The sequence below is a fragment of the Andrographis paniculata genome, unplaced genomic scaffold (assembly GCF_009805555.1).
Source record: "Andrographis paniculata isolate CXL003 unplaced genomic scaffold, ASM980555v1 Contig95END, whole genome shotgun sequence".
Taxonomy (NCBI): domain Eukaryota; kingdom Viridiplantae; phylum Streptophyta; class Magnoliopsida; order Lamiales; family Acanthaceae; genus Andrographis; species Andrographis paniculata.
In genome coordinates this window covers 955,749-981,621 of record NW_026137634.1, presented here as the reverse complement: position 1 = coordinate 981,621, position 25,873 = coordinate 955,749, and the positions used below count along the sequence as shown (strand labels likewise).

The 25,873-nt window shown below is 35.3% G+C and overlaps 2 protein-coding genes across 2 annotated transcripts; one reads left to right on the top strand and one right to left on the bottom strand.

Moving 5' to 3' along the window:
• Nucleotides 1-7,674: 7,674 nt before the first annotated feature.
• Nucleotides 7,675-9,429, top strand: LOC127243198 (uncharacterized protein At3g61260-like). The gene is made up of 4 exons (XM_051263089.1): nucleotides 7,675-7,898; nucleotides 7,986-8,073; nucleotides 8,771-8,852; nucleotides 9,074-9,429. Exons 1-4 carry the CDS (start codon nucleotides 7,790-7,792, stop codon nucleotides 9,272-9,274), a joined length of 480 nt encoding a protein of 159 aa, XP_051119046.1. The 5' UTR covers nucleotides 7,675-7,789; the 3' UTR covers nucleotides 9,275-9,429.
• A 1,330-nt stretch (nucleotides 9,430-10,759) lies between these two features.
• LOC127243235 (lysine-specific demethylase JMJ17) lies at nucleotides 10,760-25,308 on the bottom strand. The gene is made up of 34 exons (XM_051263147.1): nucleotides 25,136-25,308; nucleotides 23,586-24,984; nucleotides 22,612-22,669; nucleotides 21,884-22,006; nucleotides 21,728-21,785; nucleotides 21,458-21,594; nucleotides 20,219-20,377; nucleotides 20,059-20,145; nucleotides 19,742-19,915; nucleotides 19,010-19,162; nucleotides 18,741-18,923; nucleotides 18,573-18,644; nucleotides 18,276-18,371; nucleotides 17,803-17,889; nucleotides 17,589-17,705; nucleotides 17,296-17,503; nucleotides 17,108-17,172; nucleotides 16,931-16,989; nucleotides 16,695-16,826; nucleotides 16,452-16,611; nucleotides 16,009-16,341; nucleotides 15,228-15,407; nucleotides 15,064-15,125; nucleotides 14,828-14,906; nucleotides 14,191-14,340; nucleotides 13,947-14,080; nucleotides 13,671-13,782; nucleotides 13,523-13,596; nucleotides 13,091-13,235; nucleotides 12,747-12,896; nucleotides 12,339-12,434; nucleotides 12,150-12,245; nucleotides 11,868-12,070; nucleotides 10,760-11,396 (listed from the first exon to the last, which is right to left on the bottom strand). Exons 2-34 carry the CDS (start codon nucleotides 24,923-24,925, stop codon nucleotides 11,138-11,140), a joined length of 5,541 nt encoding a protein of 1,846 aa, XP_051119104.1. The 5' UTR covers nucleotides 24,926-24,984; nucleotides 25,136-25,308; the 3' UTR covers nucleotides 10,760-11,137.
• Nucleotides 25,309-25,873: the final 565 nt, after the last annotated feature.

Sequence of the window (25,873 nt, the reverse complement as noted above, 5' to 3'; positions counted from 1 at the left end):
TCTCTGAACAAAGACTCTAGACGTCCTGCCTTGGATGCAAGACTTGCCAAATCCTCAACATCCAGGGCAGTGAGTGCCTTTCTTAAACGATTATGCATATTCCGGACCACTAAATTGGTCATCTCTTTCTCACTGATTACCGTAGGACATCGTCCCTTCATCAATCGTACCCTTTCTATAAACTGTGAAGCAGTTTCTTCTGGATACTGTCTCAATTCAAGTAAATCAGTTAAAGAAACAACTGGTAAAGGATTAAAGAATCTAGCGTGAAATGCCATCTCCAATCCTTCCCATGTCTGAATTTGTCCAGGAGGTAGACTTACAAACCATGAAAACGCCGTTCTGGTAAGAGACAAACCAAACAGCTGTAACTTATAAAAAGGGTTATTGCCAACTTCTCCTAATTGTGCTGTGAACCGACCAACATGTTCTATGGTGGAAGATCCGTCCTCCCCTGAGAATGCATGAAAGTCGGGTGGTCGAAAATTCCTTGGGAGAGGGTGTTCATGAATGATCCTTTCTGGGAAAGGTCTTTGATATGCAGGGCGGTTAGCCATCTGAGGAGTTAATCCATACTGATCCCTTAATATATGTGCAATCTCATCAGGATCTACATGAAAGCGTTGATGATCAGGAACCTGGAACGGATCCTGCACAGGAATATGAATCGGATCATGTATATATCCTTCAGGCCTGTCCTCCCTTGTATTGTTCGGCTGCGAATTGGTAACCCTTGGTCCCAGTGGAACATTGTTGGGAAAAGTCAAAGGAGTTTTTCCCCGATCCATTCGGTTGGGATTTGTGGCACTTGGGAATGTACTATCCACGAATGATGGCCCTGCGAAATTTGCCTGTGGTCTGGACGGTGACACTCCTGGTGGCGTTTGAGTGGGTTGAAGACTAACCCTTGACAATGCTTGATCTATCATGTTCTGCAACTGACTCTGTTGCTCACGCAACATGTTCGTTTGTTGCTCACGCAACATATTCTGCATAACCAAGGTATGCTGGTTGTTCATTTGTTGAACATAAGACCACCAATCAGTTGGTGGTTGTGGGATTTCCCCGGCATTTGGCACAATGGGTGGTGGAACGGATTCTCCCACCGGTGTCGAAGATGCTTGCGGTTGTGACCCTGCCATATGGACCCTTCCGATGATTCGGCCGGATCTAAGACGTATGAAATTATCGCCGGAATTGGAATGAGCAATTTTGTCTTGCTCCCACTGTGGTCGCCAATTTGTTGATGTATTTTTTCAACAAAAATAAAGTAAAATTCAAAGATATAGAAAATATCCTTAAACTTGATTAATTAGTGCCTGAGATTAGGAATCTCTAAACACTGTACGGTACAGAAAATAAACTGGAAAATAAAAGACTGAAATTTAAAGTGGTGATCCCCAAATCTGACTTTGCTTTGTTGAATTTGATTGAAGATGCCTTGCCAAATGATGATCCAAATCCTTAAATATTATTTGAAGAAAACGTTCAGAACCGTCGCACTGTTTCACCAACCGTTCCCACCAGTTACAGAACTCAGAACTGCCTCTTTCATTGACACATGTCTTTAACCGCCTCGCCAACCGCATAACCCAACGACCGACCAACCGACCAATCTAGATACATAATTGGTCGCCAGATCAAAAAACTCACTGGTCGCCCCATCAAACGACCACTATTTGGTCTCTTCAATCGTCTGACCTATCAACAGACCTTTCTTCGCCCGACTTCCTTTTTCGACCGACCCCCATAGCAGCCAACCTTTGTATCAACCGACCCATTTATCTGACGGATAATCCGACCTGCTTGCCCGACCGCGGACCATCTGACTTGCTTATCTGATTGAGAACCAACCGACTGAGAACCCACCGACTGACTCTGGATACCTTATTATTATTATTATTATTATTATTATTATTATTGTTATTATTATTATTATTATTATTTTTTGTGCGTAACAATAAGCCTCCTCCTCAAGACTCCTAAACATCACTTCCAATGATGTTTTAGGAGTTTGCAGGCCGGCATCCGAGGCTACGTCAGCCTCAGATCCGACCTCCATCCTTCGAGGCTACGTTGGACCCGACCTCCATTTATCGCGGAATGGTGCTGGCCTGGACGTTGGTCGATCTTGCACTACCATTGTATTCAGACTCCCGTCCGACTTATTCCTCCTTTCGGCCACTGTTGTTTTGTCATTCTTTTGCTCGCCTGAAAAGTTATGGTCGGCGACCTGACCCGTGTCCGTCCATTCGGCGGGGTCCTCCTGACCTGTATCCGTCCATTCGGCGGGGTCCTCCTGACCTGTATCCGTCCATTCGGCGGGGTCCTCCTGACCTGTATCCGTCCAGGTTACGTAGTCCTCCCGATTTTTGTCCGTCCAGTCGACGTGGTCTTCCCGATCTGTATTCGTCCAGTCGGCGTGGTCCTCCCGACCTTTGTCCATCCAGTCGGTGTGGTTGTCCCGACTACGGTCCGTCCATTCGGTGTGGTCCTCCCGACCATGGTCCGTCCAGTCGGTGTGGTCTTCCCGACCATGGTCCGTCCAGGCGTCGTGATCCTGCCGACCTGTCTCCGTCCATTCGGTCGTCCCTGGTCGGGCCTGTCCTCCTGTTTGGTCCTGTTTCCAGTCTGTCTGACTGGGTATATGCTCAGGAATGGCGTTGTCCGTTTGGGGGCATGACATTTCTGGCGGTGCAGGAACCGAATTCAACATGAATTTTGATTGCTCCATCAAGTTTTGCATTGCGTCATGTATTGCCTGCAGATTTGCTATCTGCTGGTCGTACATTTGCCGAAAACATGCTGTAAAACCTGCTGTCAATTCGGCCCGTAGTTGGGAAGCTTCTTCTGCCGTGATAAAGCCAACGGCTGTACTGTGGAATTGAAAATTTGCCATATGGATCAGCAATTTTCTCCCACTGTGGTCGCCAATTTGTTGATGTAATTTTTCAACAAAAATAAAGTAAAATTCAAAGATATAGAAAATATCCTTAAACTTGATTAATTAGTGCCTGAGATTAGGAATCTCTAAACACTGTATGGTACAGAAAATAAACTGGAAAATAAAAGACTGAAATTTAAAGTGGTGATCCCCAAATCTGACTTTGCTTTGTTGAAGTTGATTGAAGATGCCTTGCCAAATGATGATCCAAATCCTTAAATATTCCCTGGGAAACCGTACTGAAAACCGTCACCCGACCGGTTACAACGTCTCCTTCTCAACCGTCTTCCAACCTTTCTTATGCTGACACGTGTCCCCAGCAGACCAAAATTCCCTATATTTCACTCCTTGAGCCGACCACAGACCTTCCGCTCTTTTGGCCCGACTTCGTCCTTCGTCCGACCTACTTCTTCGCCCGACCCCACTTGGGCCGACCTCCATATCAACCGCCCCCTGTCTTTGATCAAAGGCCTCCGTGTTTGTCCGACTCCTCCTTCTATCCGACCTACAGTTTACCCGACCTGCGGATATCCCATCTCAACGACTTTCCGTCTCGAGGACCTCCCGACTTGAAAACCTTCCGACTCATCGTCTTTCCGTCTTGCGGACCTCCCGACCTGAAAACCTTCCGACTTGAGGTCTTTCCGTCTTGCGGACCTCCCGACCGGAAGACCTTCCGACTTGAGGTCTTTCCGTCTTGCGGATCTCCCGACCTGAAGACCGTCCGACTTGAGGTCTTTCCGTCTTGCGGACCTCCCGACCGGAAGACCTTCCGACTTGAGGTCTTTCCGTCTTGCGGATCTCCCGACCTGAAGACCGTCCGACTTGAGGTCTTTCATCTTGAGGGCCTCCCGACCTGAAGACCTTCCGACTTGAGGTCTTTCCGTCTTGCGGACCTCTCGACCTGAAGACCTTCCGACTTGAGGTCTTTCCGTCTTGCGGACCTCCCGACCTGAAGACCGTCCGACTTGAGGTCTTTCAGTCTTGCGGATCTCCCGACCTGAAGACCGTCCGACTTGAGGTCTTTCATCTTGAGGGCCTCCCGACCTGAAGACCTTCCGACTTGAGGTCTTTCCGTCTTGCGGACCTCTCGACCTGAAGACCTTCCGTCCTGAATTTTTCTTAGAAATAAATAAATAAATTTATTTTCCTTGATTTCCTCACGGTGTCCTTCAGCCAGTTCAATCAACCCTATTGCCAGGCCCATTCCTCGTTTTACCTTGGGCTTTTAACCTAATTCTAAATTTCGTACGTAACAACAGTAATTTTATTCTAATCATAATTTCATTTTTCACTATTATTCTTCAAATATTCAATTTTTCATATTATTTTAAACAATTTTTTATTTTTATAATTTTAAATAAAATTTTTAAAAATTTTTAAAATAAAAATTAAATTTAAAAGTAAAATTTATAATTTAAAAAAAAAAAAAAACAAACAAAACAAACACACCATAAATGACGTTTGCTATAATGCAACACAAAAAATGGTGTTGCAATTAACGCCCGTTTGGAGACCGTCAGCGGCATAAATGGGTTGCAACGTCAAAATTGACGTTGCATTGGAGATGCACTTAGGCAATTCTCAAGTATGTATAAAACTGTGCTGGTCCCGTAAAGAATGACTCGGTGGTGTAGGGATTGGACGTGTGACCGTAAGGTCAATGACTTACCAGATTTACCCAGTGTGCACTTTCAATAGCGGCCGCAGATTTCCACGTCATAAAATAAATAAATAAATGAAGGTGCATTGTATTTTGGATTGTTTTCCATTTATTTATTTGGAATATAAAACATGTTTTTAGATATTTAATACTCCCATCCCATTGTATTGATTCTTGTTTACCATCTTTGTCTGTCCCAAAACAATAATCTCATTTTTATAAATAATCATATCACCATAAAACTATCCCTACTTTTTTATTATTATTACACACTTGCCACTATTTTTACACTAATATATTCATAATGACAAAAAAGTGATTTATCCTTACTTTTTACCGACTACTCATATATATATATATATTTTATTTATTTATTTTTTTTTTTTTATGTACATTGTACAAAATTGTGAATACCCAATGAATTTCCGCTGTTTTGTCATTGGGTGTATACAATTTTGTATTGTGATTTTGAATTTTAATTTAAATGTATGAATAATATATTTTTATAAAATATTATATAAAATAAAACTCTTTTTTTTTTTTTATTTTTGTATATTTTATAAAACTTATACTATTTATTTTAATATTTTGTAAAATTTTTGTTCTTTACATAAAGATATGCATAGTATTTGTTCTTATTTTCTTTTATTTATCTTTGTATTATGAATGTATGTATAATCTTGATGAACATGAAATTTACTGTCCAAATATTGTATAATATTTATTTTTAATTTAAAATTTTCAAAATTCAAATTACAGGGAACAAATAGAAAAGGTTTCATACTCTAACTTAAAATGAATTATAATCTACTTAAGCTAGAATTATATTTTCTTCATAATAATGATAATATAATGTAATGGGTGCATGTTAATTGTGAGTCTGTGTATTTTTATAATATATTTGCTGTATTTTTGTTTTCTTTAATATATATTTATATATATATACAATTTTCATTTCAAATTATGGTAATTTTAGCCTAACGTGTACTCTAATCATTTGCATTTATTTATTTAATTTACGATGGAGTAATTCTAAATTTTCTCTCGATTGTATTGTAAAGCAACCTATGATTTAAAATTACATTATTAGCCTCACATCTCATCGGATCAAAATTGCTTTCCAAAATGCTTAAAATAAGCTCTATTTTGATTGGGCCACCGAAGCTAAAAGTCCAATTCAAAGCCATATCTAGACTCTAGACTATAACCATTAAAAAATTAAAATAAAAATCAAATTAAATTAAATTCACTAAAATTAATTATTTTTTTTTAAAAAAAATATATATACATCAAATTATTTATGCTGAGATCAAGTAGGGATAAGAGGGCCGGGCTGGCCCATATCCTATGGCCCAATAAAGTTGGCCAGCCCAGCCCTTATAAAGTAATTCATTTCGGCACTTTTTTTCTTTTTTTTTTGGAGGGTTTGATTTTAATTTTAATTGTAAAAATAATTTGATATGATATTTTATAATAATAAATAATAATATATTTTTATTGAAAATAATATAGTGTTAAAATTAGTTGAAAATTATAACCAAACACATCTTTTGATTTTTCTAATTTATTTATTTGAGTTTTTATTTGAATAATAATTTTAAATATAATATTTTATAAAATAAGATTAAAATTATGAGTATTGCATAACAATATTTCAATTGCTACACTTTTCTTAATCAAATATATAAAATAGAGTAAAACAAGACTCTATTTTGACAATAGCGTATTTATTTGTATAATATAAACTAAGGTATTTTAAATGTTATTTTTTTTATAATATAAAAATAAAATGAATTATTTATTCAATATTTTTAAAAGAAAAAAATTGAATACTATAAATCTGGTGAAAAAAAATTCTATAAAAGGACACTTTTGAATTTCTTTTCAAAATAAATATTTAATATAATTTTTTTAAAAAATAAAATAAAATAATTATTAATGAATAGTATCAACTCTTTTAAACTTGCCCACGTAAACATAACCTTATTTTCTAGTTGTTATTACTTTTGCATTAAATTTGTTTGAAAGAATAATGTTGGATATAAATACTTCGGACTTTTCCTTTGCCAAATGAAAACGCAGTTGAATTTCTCCTTGAAACATTATTTTTTTTTAACAAAATAACTTAATATAATTTTGAATATTATTATTATTTTTTAATGACGTGGGTACTCGCAGCCGCTAGGTGACGTGAGGTGTCGGGGGTTTGAATCCATGACCTTACGGTCACAAGTCCAACCCCTACACTACCATATCATCCCTTATGGGACTTGCAATATTGTTTGTCCAACAAAATATGGTAGGCCACTATTCATAATTTATAATATATGTTCTAATTTTTTTTTTAATAAAAAATCAATATTCAACCTAAAATATTAGTATTATTTTTATATTATTAATATAATTTTTCATACATCACATAAAAAATAATTCAAATTAAAACACTAAACAAATTTTTAGATCACATGAACATTATCCACAATTTACTAAAAAATTGTAGATCATATGCACATATCCCACATTGTATAACTAAACAAAAGAAACATATTTAATTTTAAAATATAATTAGACTAAAAATTTTGCAAAGATCTATTTATTTCAATTTCAATGAATATATATATATATTGAAATTAATAGTTATATATAATTATTAAAAATTAATTAATACAGAAAATCAAACAAGTTGTAAGATGCTAATTCGTGATAGAGTCTGTTAGGTAGGCTGGTCATTATTCCAAGTGTTATGAATTTATTTTTTCTAATGAGAATAATCTTAAACGTAATTTTAGATGGAAAATATGCTAGAACATAATATTTAAAAGAAAAAAATTAATTTCAAATATAAATTTTATTATGATTATTATTATAATACAAATTCAGACCACTCAAACCACTGTTATACCTACAAATCCAAACCAAAAAAATCCCTTAACTGTGTGTTACTTTTTCTTACCATTTTTATCCAAACTGTATCCACCTACCCTCCCCAACCCTATCCCCCCCACCCTATGATGTGACTGAGTTTTCTGGTGAATTCTTGATACAATATTGGAAGATCACAACCTCATTTCTTAAAGAGGGTATATTTATACAAGAAACAAGATATACATGTTATTCAAAGCAAGAGCAGAATATACATACACACATACATACAAATATATATATATATATATTATAGATTTATGGGTGAGGAGGGAACAGCAAAGATATACTGCAGTGATGAAGAACAGCTTGCAAAACCTGCAGGAACTGATCATCGTCCTCAGCCTGCAGCTAAATCCAACGATCGAGGTACACAAATACATACATAATCTATATATATATATATTGGGTTGGTTTTTTCTTTTATTATTATTGTTATTAATTAATTTTCATTAGATGATGTTCTGGCACAAGTTGAGAGGGAGAAGAGATTAGCACTCATCAAAGCCTGGGAAGACAATGAAAAATCAAAAGCTGATAATAAGTTAGTACCCTTATTTCACTTTAATTAATTACCCTACTTATTATTATTTTTACTTTCAAATTTTGATTTTAAAGTTTTGCTTAAATATCAGTTTGAAATGTAATAATAATAATAATAATAATATATTTTTATAAATAATTGTTAAAATTGTATCATAAAAATATTGAAATAAAACTTAAACATGAACAAAGCATTAGCACTTAAATAAAAAATTGAAGTTGAACTAATCTTTTTATTAATTGAAGGGTTATGTTTGATAGAAATATGAAATACACATGTAACGAGTTGAATCTGGTCATTTATGTTTTTATTTTGATAAATTTTAGTTGAAAATAATTTGTTTTATGAATAAAAAATAAAAATCATTGAATAGAATATTATCCAAAGAAAAAATAATAAAATGAAGAAGGGATTCCATTTTAAAATGATTGATTAAATAGTACAAAAATGAGTTAAAGAAAATACAAGTAAACACAAAAATTTGAGCTATAATGTCATCTCATGCCTAATGTCTACATATTGTCGATATTATTTGAAGCATTGATGCTTAAGCTAATCGAGAAATGCATATGTAAAAGTAAAAAAACAACCAATAGGAAGATATAACACTTAAGCTTTTGAAGTCTATAGTAGAATTCGTGCAAATTAAGAGCTCGAAGAATAAACTGAAAGAAAAATATATCAATTATTTGTTCAGGGCTTACAAAAAATTATCAACAGTAGATGCTTGGGAGAATTCGAAAAGAGCAAGCATAGAGGTCGAATTGAAGAAGATTGAGGTAAGTTTAATTTCCAAAATTTAAATTTTACGACGTTGAATCTCAGCTATTCATCTCCCTCTAGAGGTTCTTGAAGCATTACGAATGAATTTTCGAGGAGTTTTGAGTGTTTACAATATACATATTTTCTTATAACGTGGGAACTCACTGTCGCTAAGCAAATTTATGTATTTATTCGACTGTTTAATTGTTGAAGTATAAAATCTATTATTAACAAGCAGGAAAATATTGAAAAGAAGAAGGCAGAATATGCAGAAAAGATGAAGAACAAGATGGCTATTGTTCGTAAAACGGCTGATGAGAAGAGGGCAATGGTCGAAGCTGACCGGGGCAGAAATTTCCTCGCCGCGGAGGAATCAGCTGAAAAGTATCGCGCAGCAGGCGCCGTCCCAAAGAAATCCTTCGCTTGCTTTAGCTGTTGAGTATATATATATATACTTGTATATATGCATATGTATGTTTGTTTATTTTCTTGTGGATTAATATGATGAATAGCTAAGGAAATGAACGTTTGTTGAAATGAATTTGTAGGTATAGTGAAACTACGTGCGATATATGAGATATCTATCTTTTTTTTTTTTTTTTTAAGTTCATTAATTTATTTTACTATATGATCATTGTATTTTTTTATTCTTTTTCATAACATATCACTAGTTATGTTGTGAGAATCTAAGGAAATATTTGTTATTTTTCAACTTATCCAATTGTTATGATTTTTGCATTTACACCGAGTGTCTCGATTCTTTTACTAGATTGTTATTTTTTTTTTCTCTTTTGTTTAAATTTATTCTTTAAAGTGTTAAACTTTTGCTAATATTTGTTAAAATTTTATTCAAATGTATTAACTCTTCCTAAATTTTTTATGGAACCCTAAAAGTAAAGAAATGAATAGTTGGTTGATTTTACATACTACTCCTGAAATGAAAATTTTAGAATTAAAATGTTTTTTTTTTTTTTTTTTTTTTTCTTTCAAATTTTTTGGTTATTTTTTCATTTTTCACTGTTGCCCATCATAGTTAAGAATCATTCCTTAAGTGAAATAGAAAATCTAAACATATATTTTTACAAAAAGCTTTTTTCTTGTTACTAAAGAGATGGATAATTGGATGATTTCACAAACTATATAAATTTAAGGGAAAATTTTGGAGCTAAAATGTGTTATTATTTAAATGTGTTAACTTTTTTAAAAATATTTTTGAAACTCCTAAAATGAATGAGAGGTTAATTGGGTGATTTCGCAAACCCTCCTATAAGTAGGAGAGGCAAAAATTTAGAACTAAATCTCTAATATTTTGGCCATTTTTTCTTTAAAATTATTGTCTACCATAGTTAAAATTTTGACTTTTCATAGTGGCAAAATGATGATTTCACAAATTATTCTTTAAAGTGAAACGGAAATCTAAACAATATGCCTTTTCAAAAAAATTTGGTTAATTTTCACTTGAGATGGTTAATTGGGTAATTCTACAAACCAAATGTCGCTCCTACTTACCTTACATTTCTCATGAACTCCTACATGTAGCTACAAACTGTGCTGTTGAAAGCAATTCTCTATAGGCCACAAGATAGATGAACTTATACGTCATTAGCTTAAAACTCCCCAACCATTTCACTAGAAGCGAAATACAATGGATACATTCATACTTGGTTCAAAACTAATCATATAATAGATTAAGAAAAAAAAAGTTGCTATCCAAGAACAAGATGAAAACAAGAGTGTCGAGCAGTAGGGATGTGAAGAGGAGCCTCGCGTTTAGTTCCCTAATCAAGTTTTAGTATAGTTCCGATGATCTGCTGCTTTAAATCGATCATTTAGGGATGAACAGGCAACCAACAGATGCTTTCTAAATTTAGAGCAGCAATTCAATTACATAGAGCTACTAAAAGATAAACGGTTACACTAGGAATTCCGAAATACTGAAATATGACAACTTCATAGCATTTTCAAACCAATTGTTCCTGTAAGAACAGATAAAAATAAAGCAGAAAAACTACAGGATGCCACAAATGAACTATACTAATTTTAAAAGTCAAAGAGATTGTCATAACTTGATTATTCGATCACTGAATCATGTCAAGTTGGCAAAGTCGCCCACGAATACTTAAAAACTTAACTGACCTATTTATTGGGAAGCCCTGCAATTGTTCCAGAACCAAATGTATAATCCAGCCTAGCGGCACCCAGGCGAAGGTAATGTTTGTTGAGTGATGAGATCCGGTGCGCCTTGAGGGACCAAGTTCTGCTACAAAAAAATCAATTGAATAAATTGATTGATAGAATCTGTCTACATTAGTCCCTTGTTCTGTACATATAACAATGGGGATAGAGATTGAAGATCTGAACGTTTCCGAGCAACCCTTCTAAATCGCTTCCTGTTTCTCCACAATAGTTTGTCATTGCTACTTAATTTCTTCGGGAAATCATTGCTAATGCCCATTGGCTTAATTATCTTCTTTGAGATGCATTTGGGTTTCTGCGAGCTCATCTTTAGTTCTGATCGTCTTGAAGGAGTTTGAGGCTCTTCGAATTTTCCTCCGGTAAATCTGGAAAACAGAAAATAATTAGGAAACAGAACCAGCGACTATGCGCATAGATTTTGTTGGCGTAAATGTCGCAACCCAATTTGAAGTACAGATAGCAAAGTGTAATGCATACTCAGTATTATATATATTCAATCGAACATGTAAAACTACCTATCATATCCCTATATACTATTTTATATGCACAGATTGATGTGTGAATTCTTATTCATCTAGGGGATCGAAGAGGCAGTAAGAATGAAAGTGTGTCGATTAAATTAGGCTGGGAAGCGCATGCCTTATATTTGTTTTCTGCATCTATATAGGAGGTTATAGAAGTGTTCTACAAAGGGGGTTTTATAAATAAGTGCAATTACAAAGTTGACAGATGACAACCATGTTAGGGCTTTAAGATTTCCTCTTTCCAATATATTCTTTCCATTAGCAAAATAAAGCAAGAATAGAGTAAATGACAAATGAAGCAATAAGCTTAACCTGTCCTGAGTCGTTGGCGCAGATGCGCGCATATCTTCGGTGGAATGAGGGCTACATGCAATACAAATGTATGTCTTTGGAGCTGAAGTAATTTTAACACAGTCGAAGTGATACCATTCATCACATTTATCACAAGCAATCATAGCTCTTTCGTCATAAGGCCTTCGACAGATGCAGTAAAGCATGCTTCGATCCCTCAGTAACTGCATAGATGAAAGCATATGAAAAAGCCCAAAAGAAATCAGAACTAAGCCATGAAATAAACAAAAACAACAATGTTACCTGAAGCTCCTCTACACAATCAACCGGTAAACATTCACCCTCTGAAATAAGTTCAAAAACTCTATCCAACCCAAGCACTCCACCATCCACCGAGACCTGGTAATATTAAAAAAAAAAAAAAGAAGTAAATTTTCACTCTGGTTATAGACCCTAGCTTTGATACCGTAGAAGCTTGTTTAAGAATATGACCTTCTTGGCCGTGTAAGCCCACCGCAAGCCCATGTCCCTCAATGCTGTCAGTTTTTGTCTGAAGTAATCTTCCGGGGGAATGTTTAATGCCAGACCCTAAAGATTTGATAATCATACGAGTGAATATATATAAGCAAGCCAATTAGACATTCTCAAGATATGATGTCACAAAAATATGGCAGATCATGTAGGAACCTTAAGACACACACGCGATTAAGTTAAATGGGAATTTGAAGCGAATAAAGTAGAGAAATTTTCATTTCATGGATTGTGATCTACTAAATGTATAATAGCTTTGTTTAAGTAACACATTCGTTTCTTACACCAAATAAATCAATAAGCTAAACAAAGAAAGGCCTTACGAACAGAAAACACGCCTTAGGAGAAAACAGCAAATAACATTCTTACTTCTTTCAAATGATGTCGAACTCTTCGAAGGGTTGGCTTTCCCGGACTTCCCAATATTTTATCAGCCCTGGCTTTCCATGAATGTCTATCCAGTGCAAGATCAAATTTCTGACACCCCTCAGCATCACATATGCCAGATATATTGATTGCCTACAAACAACAGGAAAAGAGTTTCGACACTAAGTTTTTTAAGTTCTTTCACTGAGCATAAACCAAGAACGCATCACAAGCGTAGAAGGCATGATAACTGTTTCAGTCCAATTTTCAAGGACACCATAGATGTCAAAGAAACATAACAGCAGATAAGCATGAATGCACTCAATATATATTAATGATAGAAATACCTTTAGTGCAAGGCACAATTTTCGATTGACCACATCAAGATCTTTGCCAACATAAGCTAAAGCAAAATTCACAACTTCAGATAAGGAAACACTGCAGGCATATGCTTTCTCAACAATTTGGTGTAGTATACCCTGTTCCTCAGTCCTGCGCAAAACAAGACTGTCAACTTTATACTAAATTATATAAAGTAAGTTTGCTTTGTTCTCTTGGACTATCAATTTCATGCAAAATATAAATACATACACAAAATAAAGATTTACATAAATCGAACAGTAGAGAAATTTGGGAGGTACCTCCCACTAAAATATAAGTTAAATTCCTTTCTGAAAAATGTTTAATGAGTTGCAAATTTCAGTGCATACAAAATCCATAAAGGTTATTTAATCAGGTATACTAAACAAGCCTTAAACCTACAAGATAGTACTTCCTACCGTATGTACAGATCACTGGCATCAGAGAGACGAGCAGAAAGCTTATCCAAATCAAGATGTTTCTTTCCAGCTCTCTACATATGGACATACAAAGTCAGGAAGGAAATGTACAAGACAGTCGAAAAATATAAAATGATTAATCACAAACCAGAGAATTGGATCCTTTATGAGGAAGTCTAAAATTATTGAAGAAATTGCAGAGTGGGCAAACAAAGGCCACTGAGTCTTCCCAAGATATTTCAGTACACTGCAAATGAAAACTGCAATTGAAAATAGATTAGGCAAATTACAAGATGCTAGACACCTCAGCTAAAGCTGAGAAAAAATAAAACAAATCAGCCATGGCTAATTCCTACAAGGTATGCAGTCAGTTTACTTCCATGTTCAATAAAGATCAAGCTAACATAATGGATTCAGAACTAACCTATCCTTGCAAATTGAACATGTCAAAGTCTCTCTACCCTCAATTGAAATTGAACAGAACAAGCACAGATGTCGTGATTTCCCATGCTCCATATTTCCATAAATCGCAACTGATTTCTCAACATTATCTTTTAACTGCATATAAGAAAAGATATATCATTGAAATTACACAAGGAATATAATCCAAGCTACCAAAATCACACAAGATTCTTTACATAAGAAGTAGTAAATAATCAGCATCAAACCGTTATTAAAGCACTGTGAAGTGCATTTTCTTCAGCGGATGGGGGCTTAATAATGTCTGCACATTGTTGTTTCCATTTTATAACCTTCCCCACTTCTAAACAAATCATCTCTAGCTCCACACAACTGAATGCCTTAGAACTCCCACATTCCTGAGTATAAAAAGACCATTTATGACCATGTGCTGAGGAACTACTTCCAAATGAAAAAGATAATTTAGAATGAACTCAAGGCCAAAGGGCTAATATTCACTTAAAATGCAACACCCAGTCCGGAGAACTAAAACTGGTATGAATAAGTGTTGCTATTTTGATTCTTCTGATAGTTGCACTGAATGGTGTGTTTTCTAGTTGTTTCTGAAACATCATTGTTTTCTACTATCTTTCATCACCGTACATCATTTTCGCAGATTAGGAATCTTTTCAGGCCAAAATACATGAACTCAAGTACTCATAATATATAGGAGTTAGGACCCAAGATTCATACTGATATCCTAGTGTCTGTAAAGATCAGGTGAAAACCTAGCCTAACCGATGCCAAGATGAAGGATGCAAATATCAACATAATAGTTGCAATTTGGAAAATGTAAATTAGCACTCAAGGACTATGTCGGCAACCAAACCAAATCAAGAATCAGACCTTTAGCTGTGTGAGCATATTCCATGAGCGCTCTTCAAGGCTGAGCCTTGAAAAATGATGCACTTGCTCCAGCCATAATCTGCACACATACACAACATAAAGCTTTTATATCACCTTCTCAGAAGAAGCGTATACTTGTGTAAAATCAGGATACTAATTTTACTTGGGCTGTGGTTACACTAAACAAGCATAATTGACATGAGATAATAGCATTTATGGAATGCTAAGAGGCTCACTTGTGATTCTGAATTGCATCCCCAAGGCGACAAATAACTGATGGAAATGAGATACATATTTTCTGCAACTCACAATATGTTAGGTATACATGTAGTAAAGACAGAACGCTGGGATAAAAGGCAATGAAATAATGATACTTTAAAAAAAAAAAGATCATACAAACCTTAGATTGAACAAGAAGCTCCTCAACGAAACTGACTTCAACTTGTTCATGACTATCGGAATCCAGAATGTCAAGGGATTTCATAAGCCAACTTAAGCACTCAGATAATGCAGTCACCAGAGGACATGACTTATACATCACAGGAAAATTGGCGGAAGCTTCCAACATCATCTCAACTTCCTAAAACAAATGAAAATAATATAGGATTAACTCTTATAGCAATGATATAAAAAGGTGAAAAGAAAATGATAACAACAATTCTATTCCATCTTTTCCAAGGAGAGTATAAGATGTTATCCATGCTAAAACATAATGCCTAAAATCTAGATTCATGCTCGAATCGAATTGCTATTTGCTAAGATAGAAGTTGAAGATTAGATTAACCCACACGTAAAAAAAAAAAAAAAAAAAAAAAAACGAAAACAAAAAAAAAAAATATATCCGAATTCATAGGAAAATCATGCTAAGGCACATACGAGATAAACCATAAGTACATTAAAGAACTAATTTAAATTATCCATAAACAAACAACACAAGTTAATCACCTAATCCTAAAATGAAAATATGCACAATTATTTTAACCATGTACAGCAATTTTGGTGTGAAAACAGTAGTTCAAATCCAGAAACCTACTACTGAGCAGAGAGTTATTCCAGTGAATGATGTATTACATAATTGTAAATGTAACAGATAGTGCTAAGAAACAAGGGAAGATACAAATGGTAGTATGGTACGTAACTATCTGTTATCAGAATTTGCAAATGAGGAAAAAGGAGGTCACCTTCTGAGTAGGAATATTAATAGGAAAAGAAAGTGCCTTAATACACCATCTGGTTATGGAACAAGCATCTTCGAGTTTTGGAATCAAGTTGAACTTGAGACCAAGAGAAATACCATCTCTCAAGGCAGAATCCATTGAAAGAACTTTCTGTTCTATTTTGAAAATAAAACAGTCAGAAATGCCCTCAACAACATCAATGTTGTATAAGTGCTCTGCATTCTGCAATATAGAACTGGCATTGTGCTCCCATCCAATGGCCTTCTTCAAGACTTCTTCAAGTTGTGAACATTCTTTCATATACACCTTCAGATTCTCTGATTCCAAAACTAAGTCCTACAAATTTGTAAAAGAACAAAATATATGTATGTTAAAAGAACTGCAAATTCAGCAACATAGAAACGATCACTACTGGAACCCACAGCATTAACATAGAGAAACTTAACCTTCAACGTGTCAACTTGGAGAAAAAAATCAGGAGGCGGTACATCAGATGTATCCTGAAATAGGAAGGGTTTAGCCTTCACCAACCAAGCCTTTGCAGTTGACACAGCATTTTTTACATCAAGAAGTGATGGTGGAATCATGCCAATGTGATCAAAAGTCCTGGAAGTTTTATATTTTTCTCAAAAGCCAATTACATCAAAAAAATTATATGTGAGAATGGGATAAATAAAAACAAAAATAACCTCAACATGTCCTCAAAGTCTGATAGAGGTGCCCTGCTAGCAAGAACATGTTTAGCTTTATCTTCCCACCCCATGGCAACAGAATGCCTTTCGGAGATATCAGTAAATAGTTTTTCTTTATCAATCTGTAGCCTGAAATAGATTTAAACTTCTCCATTAATAGTATTTCATCAGGAAACCTACAAAATAAAAAACAATTAACTTTTTTCATATGAAAGACACAGAGAGAACCATACATGGCTGCCTCTGATATCAGCTCATTGATGAAGTCCATGGACATTAGAGAATTAAGTACCTGCAGAAGATGCATTTTAGGAGGTAAAGGGTGCAATAGATGGAAAACCCCGATGGTTATTTACTACAAAGACAATGATAGTGCATCAAATTCAGGCATAAAGGAATTATCATGTTACCTTAAGTGCTTCCACACGGCACTGTGCCTTCTTAAGCTCCACCTCAACAAGAGGTAGCTCATCAACTGCATCAGAGGACAAAAGGGAACATTTTAATGCAATAGATGAAAGTTAGATCACTTGCAGGAAATAAAAGAATGTCCATAATATTAACAAGAAATAAGAATGAGATGAATCACCCACTGTACCTTGAATTTGAAGCAACCCCCCATCCCTCTGAAGGGTGGTCAACTCAGCAACAACATTGTCCTGATCCGCTCGCTCATGAGCATTTGTAAGGACAAGATCAACACGTGAAATCCATGATATTGCATCATTATAAAATTTCTTCAGAAGTTCTAGCTCTGGAATTTTAACATTCAAATTCTCCCATTGGCTGAGAAACAGTTTCACATCCTAAAGAAAAGGGAAGTGGCTTTCAGGTAAAGTTCCCTGTCATTAGACCTTGCAGAATAAGAAATAAAATAAATCCAAGAACAACCTTCAGGCAAATTTTTCCTTTCAACATCTCATTGCACTGGGATAGGCAAAGCTTGACTTGCCCTACCAAACCAGAAAGCATATCAGCTTCAGGAAGCTGTAGCTTTAACTCCAACATCTGAAATTTACAAAGAAGAAAAAGTAGTGTGAACTTAACATACCGTAGGAGGGTTACGGCCAAAACATTAAGTAAAAGTTAATGTATTTTATATTACCTCTGTTTCTAACTTGTAAAGTACATCTACCCCCACCGGAGAAGTAGATTCCTGAGAGAGGCATATTGTCACAGTATCCAACCAAGCCTTCAGAAAAAGTCAAGACTATCAGCTTTGAACCACACTTATAAACAAAGTATCCAAATCCATGGAATCTCAAAATAAATAAATTAACAGTTCAGCATTCATTATTCTTAATGCCCAGCAGACATATAGATACATCATCAGAACAAATAGGAGTCCTTCTAGATATCAAAGCCCTGTGGGCCTATTCATGCTTCCACTTCAGTTTGAGAAATATGCTGCAAATCCCTGAAATCTATCTTTTACCTCACAAAGTATCATATTCTAGAGGATTCGGCCTAATAGTTAGATATGAACACAGAAACAAAACAGAACATACTGTAATGTCAAAAGGATCAAACTTCTACAATATTAACACAAATTCCAGAAAGAAAAGGAATCAGATATACCTTCATTGCAGAAAGCTTCAGGTTTAGTATATCACATTCCTTGACATGAATTGGCGAGTTAACAGCCCTCTTATATAAGAACTCCATATCAGAAATCTGAATGATTAGAAGGCAAATTAAAAGAGAGGTACAGAAATTTTTTTTTAAAAAACTAAATTTAGCAATCAAGGCAATACGTTTTCTATAAGTATCTATTTGAGAAATACAGATCGCAACAAATAGACTATCAAAAAAATGCATATGACCCAAGAGAACTTATACAATGAAGAAGGGAAACTGAGATAGTGGGTTTCTTACAGAATATTCGGAACATGAAGTCAGAACAGAATTAATGTCCTGAATCAGCGTATTAGCCTCTTCTTGATATTCCTGTAGATAAATTAAAAGAAAATACCAATATGTTCCAACATCCAAAAGCATGCTAGGAAAAAGAGAACTGCATATGCTATTGAAATTGCATACAACCTTTAACTGAAGGTGGCTTGGCTCATTGCAAGGAGCAGGGTGTCTAAGAATCTCATTAACATGATCCATCTGTACTTTGTCACAGTTTCGATGACTGGACCATATTTTCACCTTACATATGCATTCAATCACATCTTCTGCCCACTTATGTGCTTGAATCAAGTTATTATTTATTTCTCTAACCTAAAAAGTAGATAACAAGTCATCTTTGAATGCAATATAAAAGAGTTGGCAAAGCCAAACACAGTGTAACCCGAATAAAGGCTTACAAGATCCATCTCAGAACCAGCCCAAATAAATTGCTCAGCTTCCTTAATTGCACTGTCATAAGCACCCTTGGAATATGGATGCTCAAGAATCTTACACGACTTCAGAACCCACTCTTCAGCAAGTTTCGCATGTGTAACATGGCCACCTTTAACCTAAGCATGAAGAAAGTTGTTGACCACATAATTTAAATATAAGTTGAAATATTTCAAATGGTCCCTGTAGGCAAGAATATCTCCTAACATTATGGCAGCTCACACAAACTTCTTTCCAGTAGCATATACATTTAATCACCATAAGCAAATGTGAAGTTGGAAAAAAGCCAAACTGCCAAAGTTAACAAATAATAAATCTATATAAAAGAATTAAATTAAATAAGAATAATATATACACACACACAACATAGAGAGAGAGAGAAACACTCACTATGAGTCTACAGTTGCATTCTAATGTCTTAAAAAAAAAAAAAAACAAAGATGAATATATAGAATGCATACAATATAATGAAGATCAGAACAGTGTCAAAATTGTCGTAAAATGACGCTAATGCTAGAAAAACAGGTTAACATGAAAATTGTAAAAATAAATAATAAAATAAATACTAAGATAGATATGTAGCGAATGAGTTTATGGTAAAGATTATTAAGTCCATAAATCTACTCACTTCTATGCAAACAAAGCACGGAAGAGATTATGGTAAATCTAGCAACCATGAATAAGAATTATACTCGAACCTTTTTCGTTAACGCTACTACTTTTGCTGTACACATGTCCTTCTGTGAATCACCAGCGACTTCTATGGAATCAGACTTGCCAACACTAAATAGCAAACCACTTAATTCTGCCAAAGTATGACGGTATAGAAGGCGACGTTTGTTTGGTTTGCACTCACAAAGGTGTTCCCAATGCTGCAAGAAAGGAGGGTGAGTTTCTTTATGCACAAACCAAAGCTTTGTAGACTAAAGTCACACAACTTCATCCAAAATTCTAAAAATGCAATGAAAGGAGTATAATGCTGGCAACAATTTTCAAATGATGAAGGGCCACCCACCTCTAAGCAAACATATGCCGATGGCCTGCAGTTGCAAGAAACAGCCGAGAGATATAGCAATTGTTGGCAAATGACACACATGGGATCCTTCATTAGAAATCAGTGACCAATAAATACCAAGTTAATTATCACTGTGTTGATAAATGTATAACATGATTACCTCTTCAGTACCAACATACTCCGGCTTCACCCGAGGTGTCATGGGTGAAGATTTAATGATGCCATTCTTCCATAGCCGCTCCCTCCAAGTTTTCTCATTGCTATACATTCTAAGCAACTCTTTTTTTAAGTAAGTAGATGCCCGGCTCTCCAAATCACTCTGCACACACCATATTAAAGGCAAAAGGTGCATTTAGAAGTCACTAACAATACAACTAAAAGCAGATCGTGATAAATACAAAGGTAAAGTAATTACACGTTTTAAGACAGCAATACAGGAGCAATCAAACATGAAAGGTAATAATTCACAGATACAGTTTTTTATGGGATTTGGGTATATCAGACATGTACATGGTTGCATATCCATAATAGATCATACTTGTACATGAACACGTATGCATACAAGCATCATTAAATAAAAACTGTACTCTTCCTGTGAAATTTCTGAGAATTAGCTGTGTACCCAATAGCAGTCAGAAATGTCCTATTTTCATGATATTTAGTGTATTCCATGATTTTATTGTTCATTTTATTTTATTCCTAAAGTATACAACAATGATTTCCTAGTACTAGATGGAGCTATGATCATTAAATGATTAGCAATTAGTTACAGACAGCTTCATTGCCACTGCTGCTGCAGCTCATGCTCTGTCTCCTAACAATACGCCACTATCCTTCAAAGCATATGGAATGTATTTAAGCTGTAAAATTGATTGTTCATCCAATAAAAGTTCCAAGAATCAGAACACTCTCCAGATATACAAGGATTCCATGTAAGATTCTTTTCCATCTCCGCATCTGAGCATATAAGAACCAAGCAATTTGAACATATCTTCCCTATTTTCCATGCAATAGGCATATAAAAATCCCACAGAAGGAAATTCCACAAAGAAAATTTTTTTCTGTACCAGTTAAACTAGGGCCAGCAGAGAATTTTGATCATAAGTATTATTCCTTTTGATACAACTGATTATTAATGGTGCTAGCTGATAATGAAAATATTCTGTTGAGAGTTCAAAACATAAAAGGATATTGAAAGAAATAAATAAACCCCGGGTAAATAATTATAACCCATGCAGCTATGCTTCATATTTAATTATGTCCCAAATTTTAGATCACCAAAATCAAGGACATCATCTCTTAAATTATTGTTTTATAGCTAAGAAGCTAAAATGGGGGGAGAAGTGCAGGTGAATTTGGAACAGTAGAAGTGGAGCAGCTAAAGGGTGAGTCCTCAAACCTTAGCCACCACACACAGTAGCTCCTCATGAGATAAAACAGGCACTCTATGATAATATCGATAAAGCTCAGCTCCAAAACCGCCATGTGGTAGCCAATCAGCAGGGGCAAAATTGACAGCCTCAGCACAATTCAAACCTGGATCATAAAATTGAATGGATTTTACATCTATAGATGTGACAAGTAAAAATATGCAATAAAGTAGTGGCCTAATTGCAATTAGAGTTGGAACCCATGGCTGCAGGGTACCAAGCAGTTTTCATTTGTGTACCAAAGTTGAAGCCTCCATGGTATGATCGGGGAAAGGTGATAACAAAGTTTCCAGGCTCCTGCCAAGATAAAGGTAATTATCAATGACAAAATTTGCACTCAATTCAATATGAAAGAAGGCATATGTTTTACTAGTTCAAGAAATAATCGATCATGCCTGAATAATGCTGTAAACTGGGACTCCTTTGTCTTGCAGAACTGAGGGATTTAGCATTGTGACCAGCTGAAACAGCAGGTCGGGTTGAGCTTCAAACAAATCAGGCAGAGTACTTCGCATTACCTTCACAAAAGGAAATCATTCAAGAAAGAGAATGGCAAGAAATCATAGTAAGATGCTGTCAGTTAGAATTTTCTTCATCAATAATACTGACAGCATCATACTTAAATAAATTATCAGAAACAGTATCCATAGTCAAGACATTCCAGCAAAAAATTAATATTTAGACAATGCAACCAATCAGGAATCATTGGAAAAATACCATTAAATACTTGAGCACAAAAAATACATATTTTACATAAAGAAATTTCAGGAATGAATTGTAGCACTACAGCATTGATTGTGCTCAAATAAGGCTAAGAAAATTTTCAAGAAGAGAACAGCAAGCATTCATTAGAGCCTATATTACATGAAAGAGGCAAAGAATTGAAAGAAATATTTGGCCCATCACGCAAGAAAAAAATAAAAAATAAAAAACATCTGGTCTTGGTTTCCACAGGTCTAGGATCTAAAGGAAAATGAGATTTCAATTTTTTTATAATCTCTGTCTTTTCTTTCTTAGTTTAGTTTCACTTCAGAAAAAAACAAAGCAGTACTAATTCAAACTTGCCTGCACAGCTGTATAAAATAACAGGAAGAAAGAGCTGCAAATTAATGTGTAGGTATACCTTTTCAAAAGCATGAATATCTTTACCAGGAACACTATACCAACACTTTGGCTCTCCCCTGAAAGAGAAAAAAAAAAAAAAAAAAGGAATTCACTTACGGTATTATATTTATACTACCTAGTGCGGACGAAAAATAAAGGGGTGCTATGATTCAGTTCACTTATCAAGAATGCTACAAAATTCATCTTACAAATGCAAAAGATGGCCTCATTCAAGCACTTAGTAAAGGAGACATTTCATACATTCTGGGCAATATCTCAAATCATATGTGATTACATCATGCAGCATTAGAGAACTGCATCATGATAAATTACCTTTCTAAAAGCAAACTACTCATTCATGATTCAACAGGCCAACTATGTGAAAAAGTATACACTATGCATCTACCGGTGTAGTAAAAACATACTTACATATATATTATGCAATACCAGATTGTCATAAAAGATTAGTTGGTAAGCTTAAGTATCTTTATATAACTATTCTAATATTCCTAAGCCTTTGGTGTTCAAAGTTAGTTTCTTCAATCGCCATGTGCCGCTCGTTGGGATGTTTTTCTTTGCATTTTATGGTTTATGAAACAGTCATTTGGTCAAGTTTCATTGTATACAAACCAAGGTCACACTCAAGTTGTTGGATATTCAAATGTTGTCGTAGCCAAAAAATTTTTTAAGATTTACCAGTGAATTTTTTCCACATATTTCAGTGAAAGTAAAAAAATTACATAGGGTACAACAAGCCTCCTATGAATATTGGCTCAAATAGAAGTTTGATATTACTTTGGTTCTAAATTTATAAATCAATCTAAATTATTTGTAGAACTATTTTTTTGAAATGAAGATAAAATGCACTCTATAACTTCATAATCCTACACCAAAGCAAATACTATTTAAAGAGAGCATTTTACATATAATAATAAATTATACCTTACAAAAGAACGACATCAGCTAAACAATTAAATTATACACATTACATACCAGTGATGATAATTCATTGAATAAAAGCAATGATCCTCGAAGTGCCAGCAGAATGAAGAGAATAGCATCCCAATATAAAGCCAAGGTACCATAACGCCAGCAATGTTCTGATGCACAGTTCTTAGTATCGAATCTTGCAATCTTGGTAAGTTATTTAGATTCCAGGGGCTAGTGCAGTGTTCATCCCAAACATCACCATCGACCGATTGGGGCTTTGTATCAGCTTGACGAGGAAAACCACTACCATAAATAGAAGTGTCCAAATCATTGCCATACATCACTTCCACCTCACCAACTGAACCCTCCACAATTTCCCAGAATTTCTTCTCCAGTTGCGCCCATGAAGTGTCTGTCGACCCAAACCACTTTTTCTTCACCCGATCAGCCACACGCTTGAAAGCTTCAAGTGAAAACTGCTTGCCTGGCACAAAACCAAAGCAATCCTTCTCCGAATTCAAACACTCTTGACAGTACCAGTTCCCGGGAGGTATCCTCTTCAATGGAGGAGACAAACAATAGATATGCCAACCCTTATTACACCTGTCACACAACAACATGACATCCCCATGAAGCCCACTTCTGCACTGTTCGCATATTTGATCAAGCTCAGCTTCCTCTGCTTTAATTACATCAACCCTCTCACCTTCTTTGTTACTCCGGCGTCTCTTAACACTTGTAGCCTCAACCACAGGTTCGCATCTCTTCCAACCACTCGTACCCCTCTTGCATCCCTTTCTTTTCTCCTTATTCAACTGACAATAATACTCTTCATAGTCAAGCAAATGCTCCAGATACAACAGCGACAACACATGCTTCGAACACTCGGAGATCTTCTGTCCAGGTCTTATGAACCTATAAACCTCCCCCCACTTCTTCCCTTTTGCAACACGATCATACCCTCCAAATCTCTTCACCCCATTAAACAACTTGCACAAATCCAACTCATCCCCCTCGAACACAATCCGTTTCTTCGCCTTCTTCCCACAGTGCTCCTCCAAGAACCTACCGTACTCTAATCTAAAAGTCTTCGAATCACAGGGCGCACTCCTCGCTTGCAACTGATGAATCGCCTGTGACTTCGTCGGAAACGTGAACTTCTCCATGTCCAATGCGAAAGGGGGATCCCAACTTTTCGGTGGCACAATCTTACAAATCCCATAGGGCTCAGCTTCTGGCCTAATCTTGTATATATACTCTAATGGATCCTTAAACTCCTCCTCACTCGGATAAAACACAGGCCCTGACGGCACATTCAATGACCCACATCCACTCAATTCACCCCCACCCCCACTTCCCCCCGAAACCACCTTCTCAACTTTTCTTGTCCTCCCTCTCCCCATGATTTTCCTTCCCCCAACTATTTCATCTCAGACCATATAAAGTTTACACCAAAACCCAACTACAAAAAGCAATTAAAAAACACAGCTTGAATTAATTTCCCAGCAAAAAAAAAACAATTACAGAACATACATATGTATAACGTACATCTTCATAGAACACAAAACTACAAATTCAAGAAAATGAAATGCGAAAAAGCACGTTCAGTGTACCTTCCAAGTGAAGAATCCTCGCAACTCTGGGCCTCACTGGTCTATCTATCTACAAAAGTGCATATAGTACATATATATATATATATATATCTATATGCTTGACTTTCAAGAGTAGTTGGAAGTGAGAACACCGCACAGAAAAAGCGGTTTTCTTTTTATTGAATTCGCTTTGAGCTCAACTCGTTTGTGCTTCGCCTTACGGTTTAGGTTAAAAACCGTTCTTTGTTTTATGGGCTCGGAATTTGGGGTTATTTACGAAAATGGTAATGTAGAGAGTGGGGATTCTCTGTTTTTTTCTGGTTTCTGCTGCGGACGCTTAGAGGGGTTGTACATTTTAAGGAAGTTCGATTGTGAGGGTATACCTGTCATTAAGGTACAAGATAAAGAAAATGGTGCGTGATACCAGATTGGAGCGCTCTTGCAGCTAGATTTTTTGCTGCGCGTGTATTACACGTTGAGTATTTCGTTTCTGGAATATTATATCCAACGGTCAGTGTTCGGAGGTAACCTCACGCGCTTATGGCTAGCGTGAGGACATGTGCTTGGAAGAAATTTGCAATGCCTCTTTTGTTCCGTCAAATGAAAGTATATCTATCTTTTCATATTTTAAGACTATATATACATTTTTTTAATTATTATTTTTCATTAGTTAATTTTTTTTATTATTATAATAATATTGACGATATTTAATTTTTAAAAAATATTACCTCAAATATTAAATTTACTTTTAAACCTTTC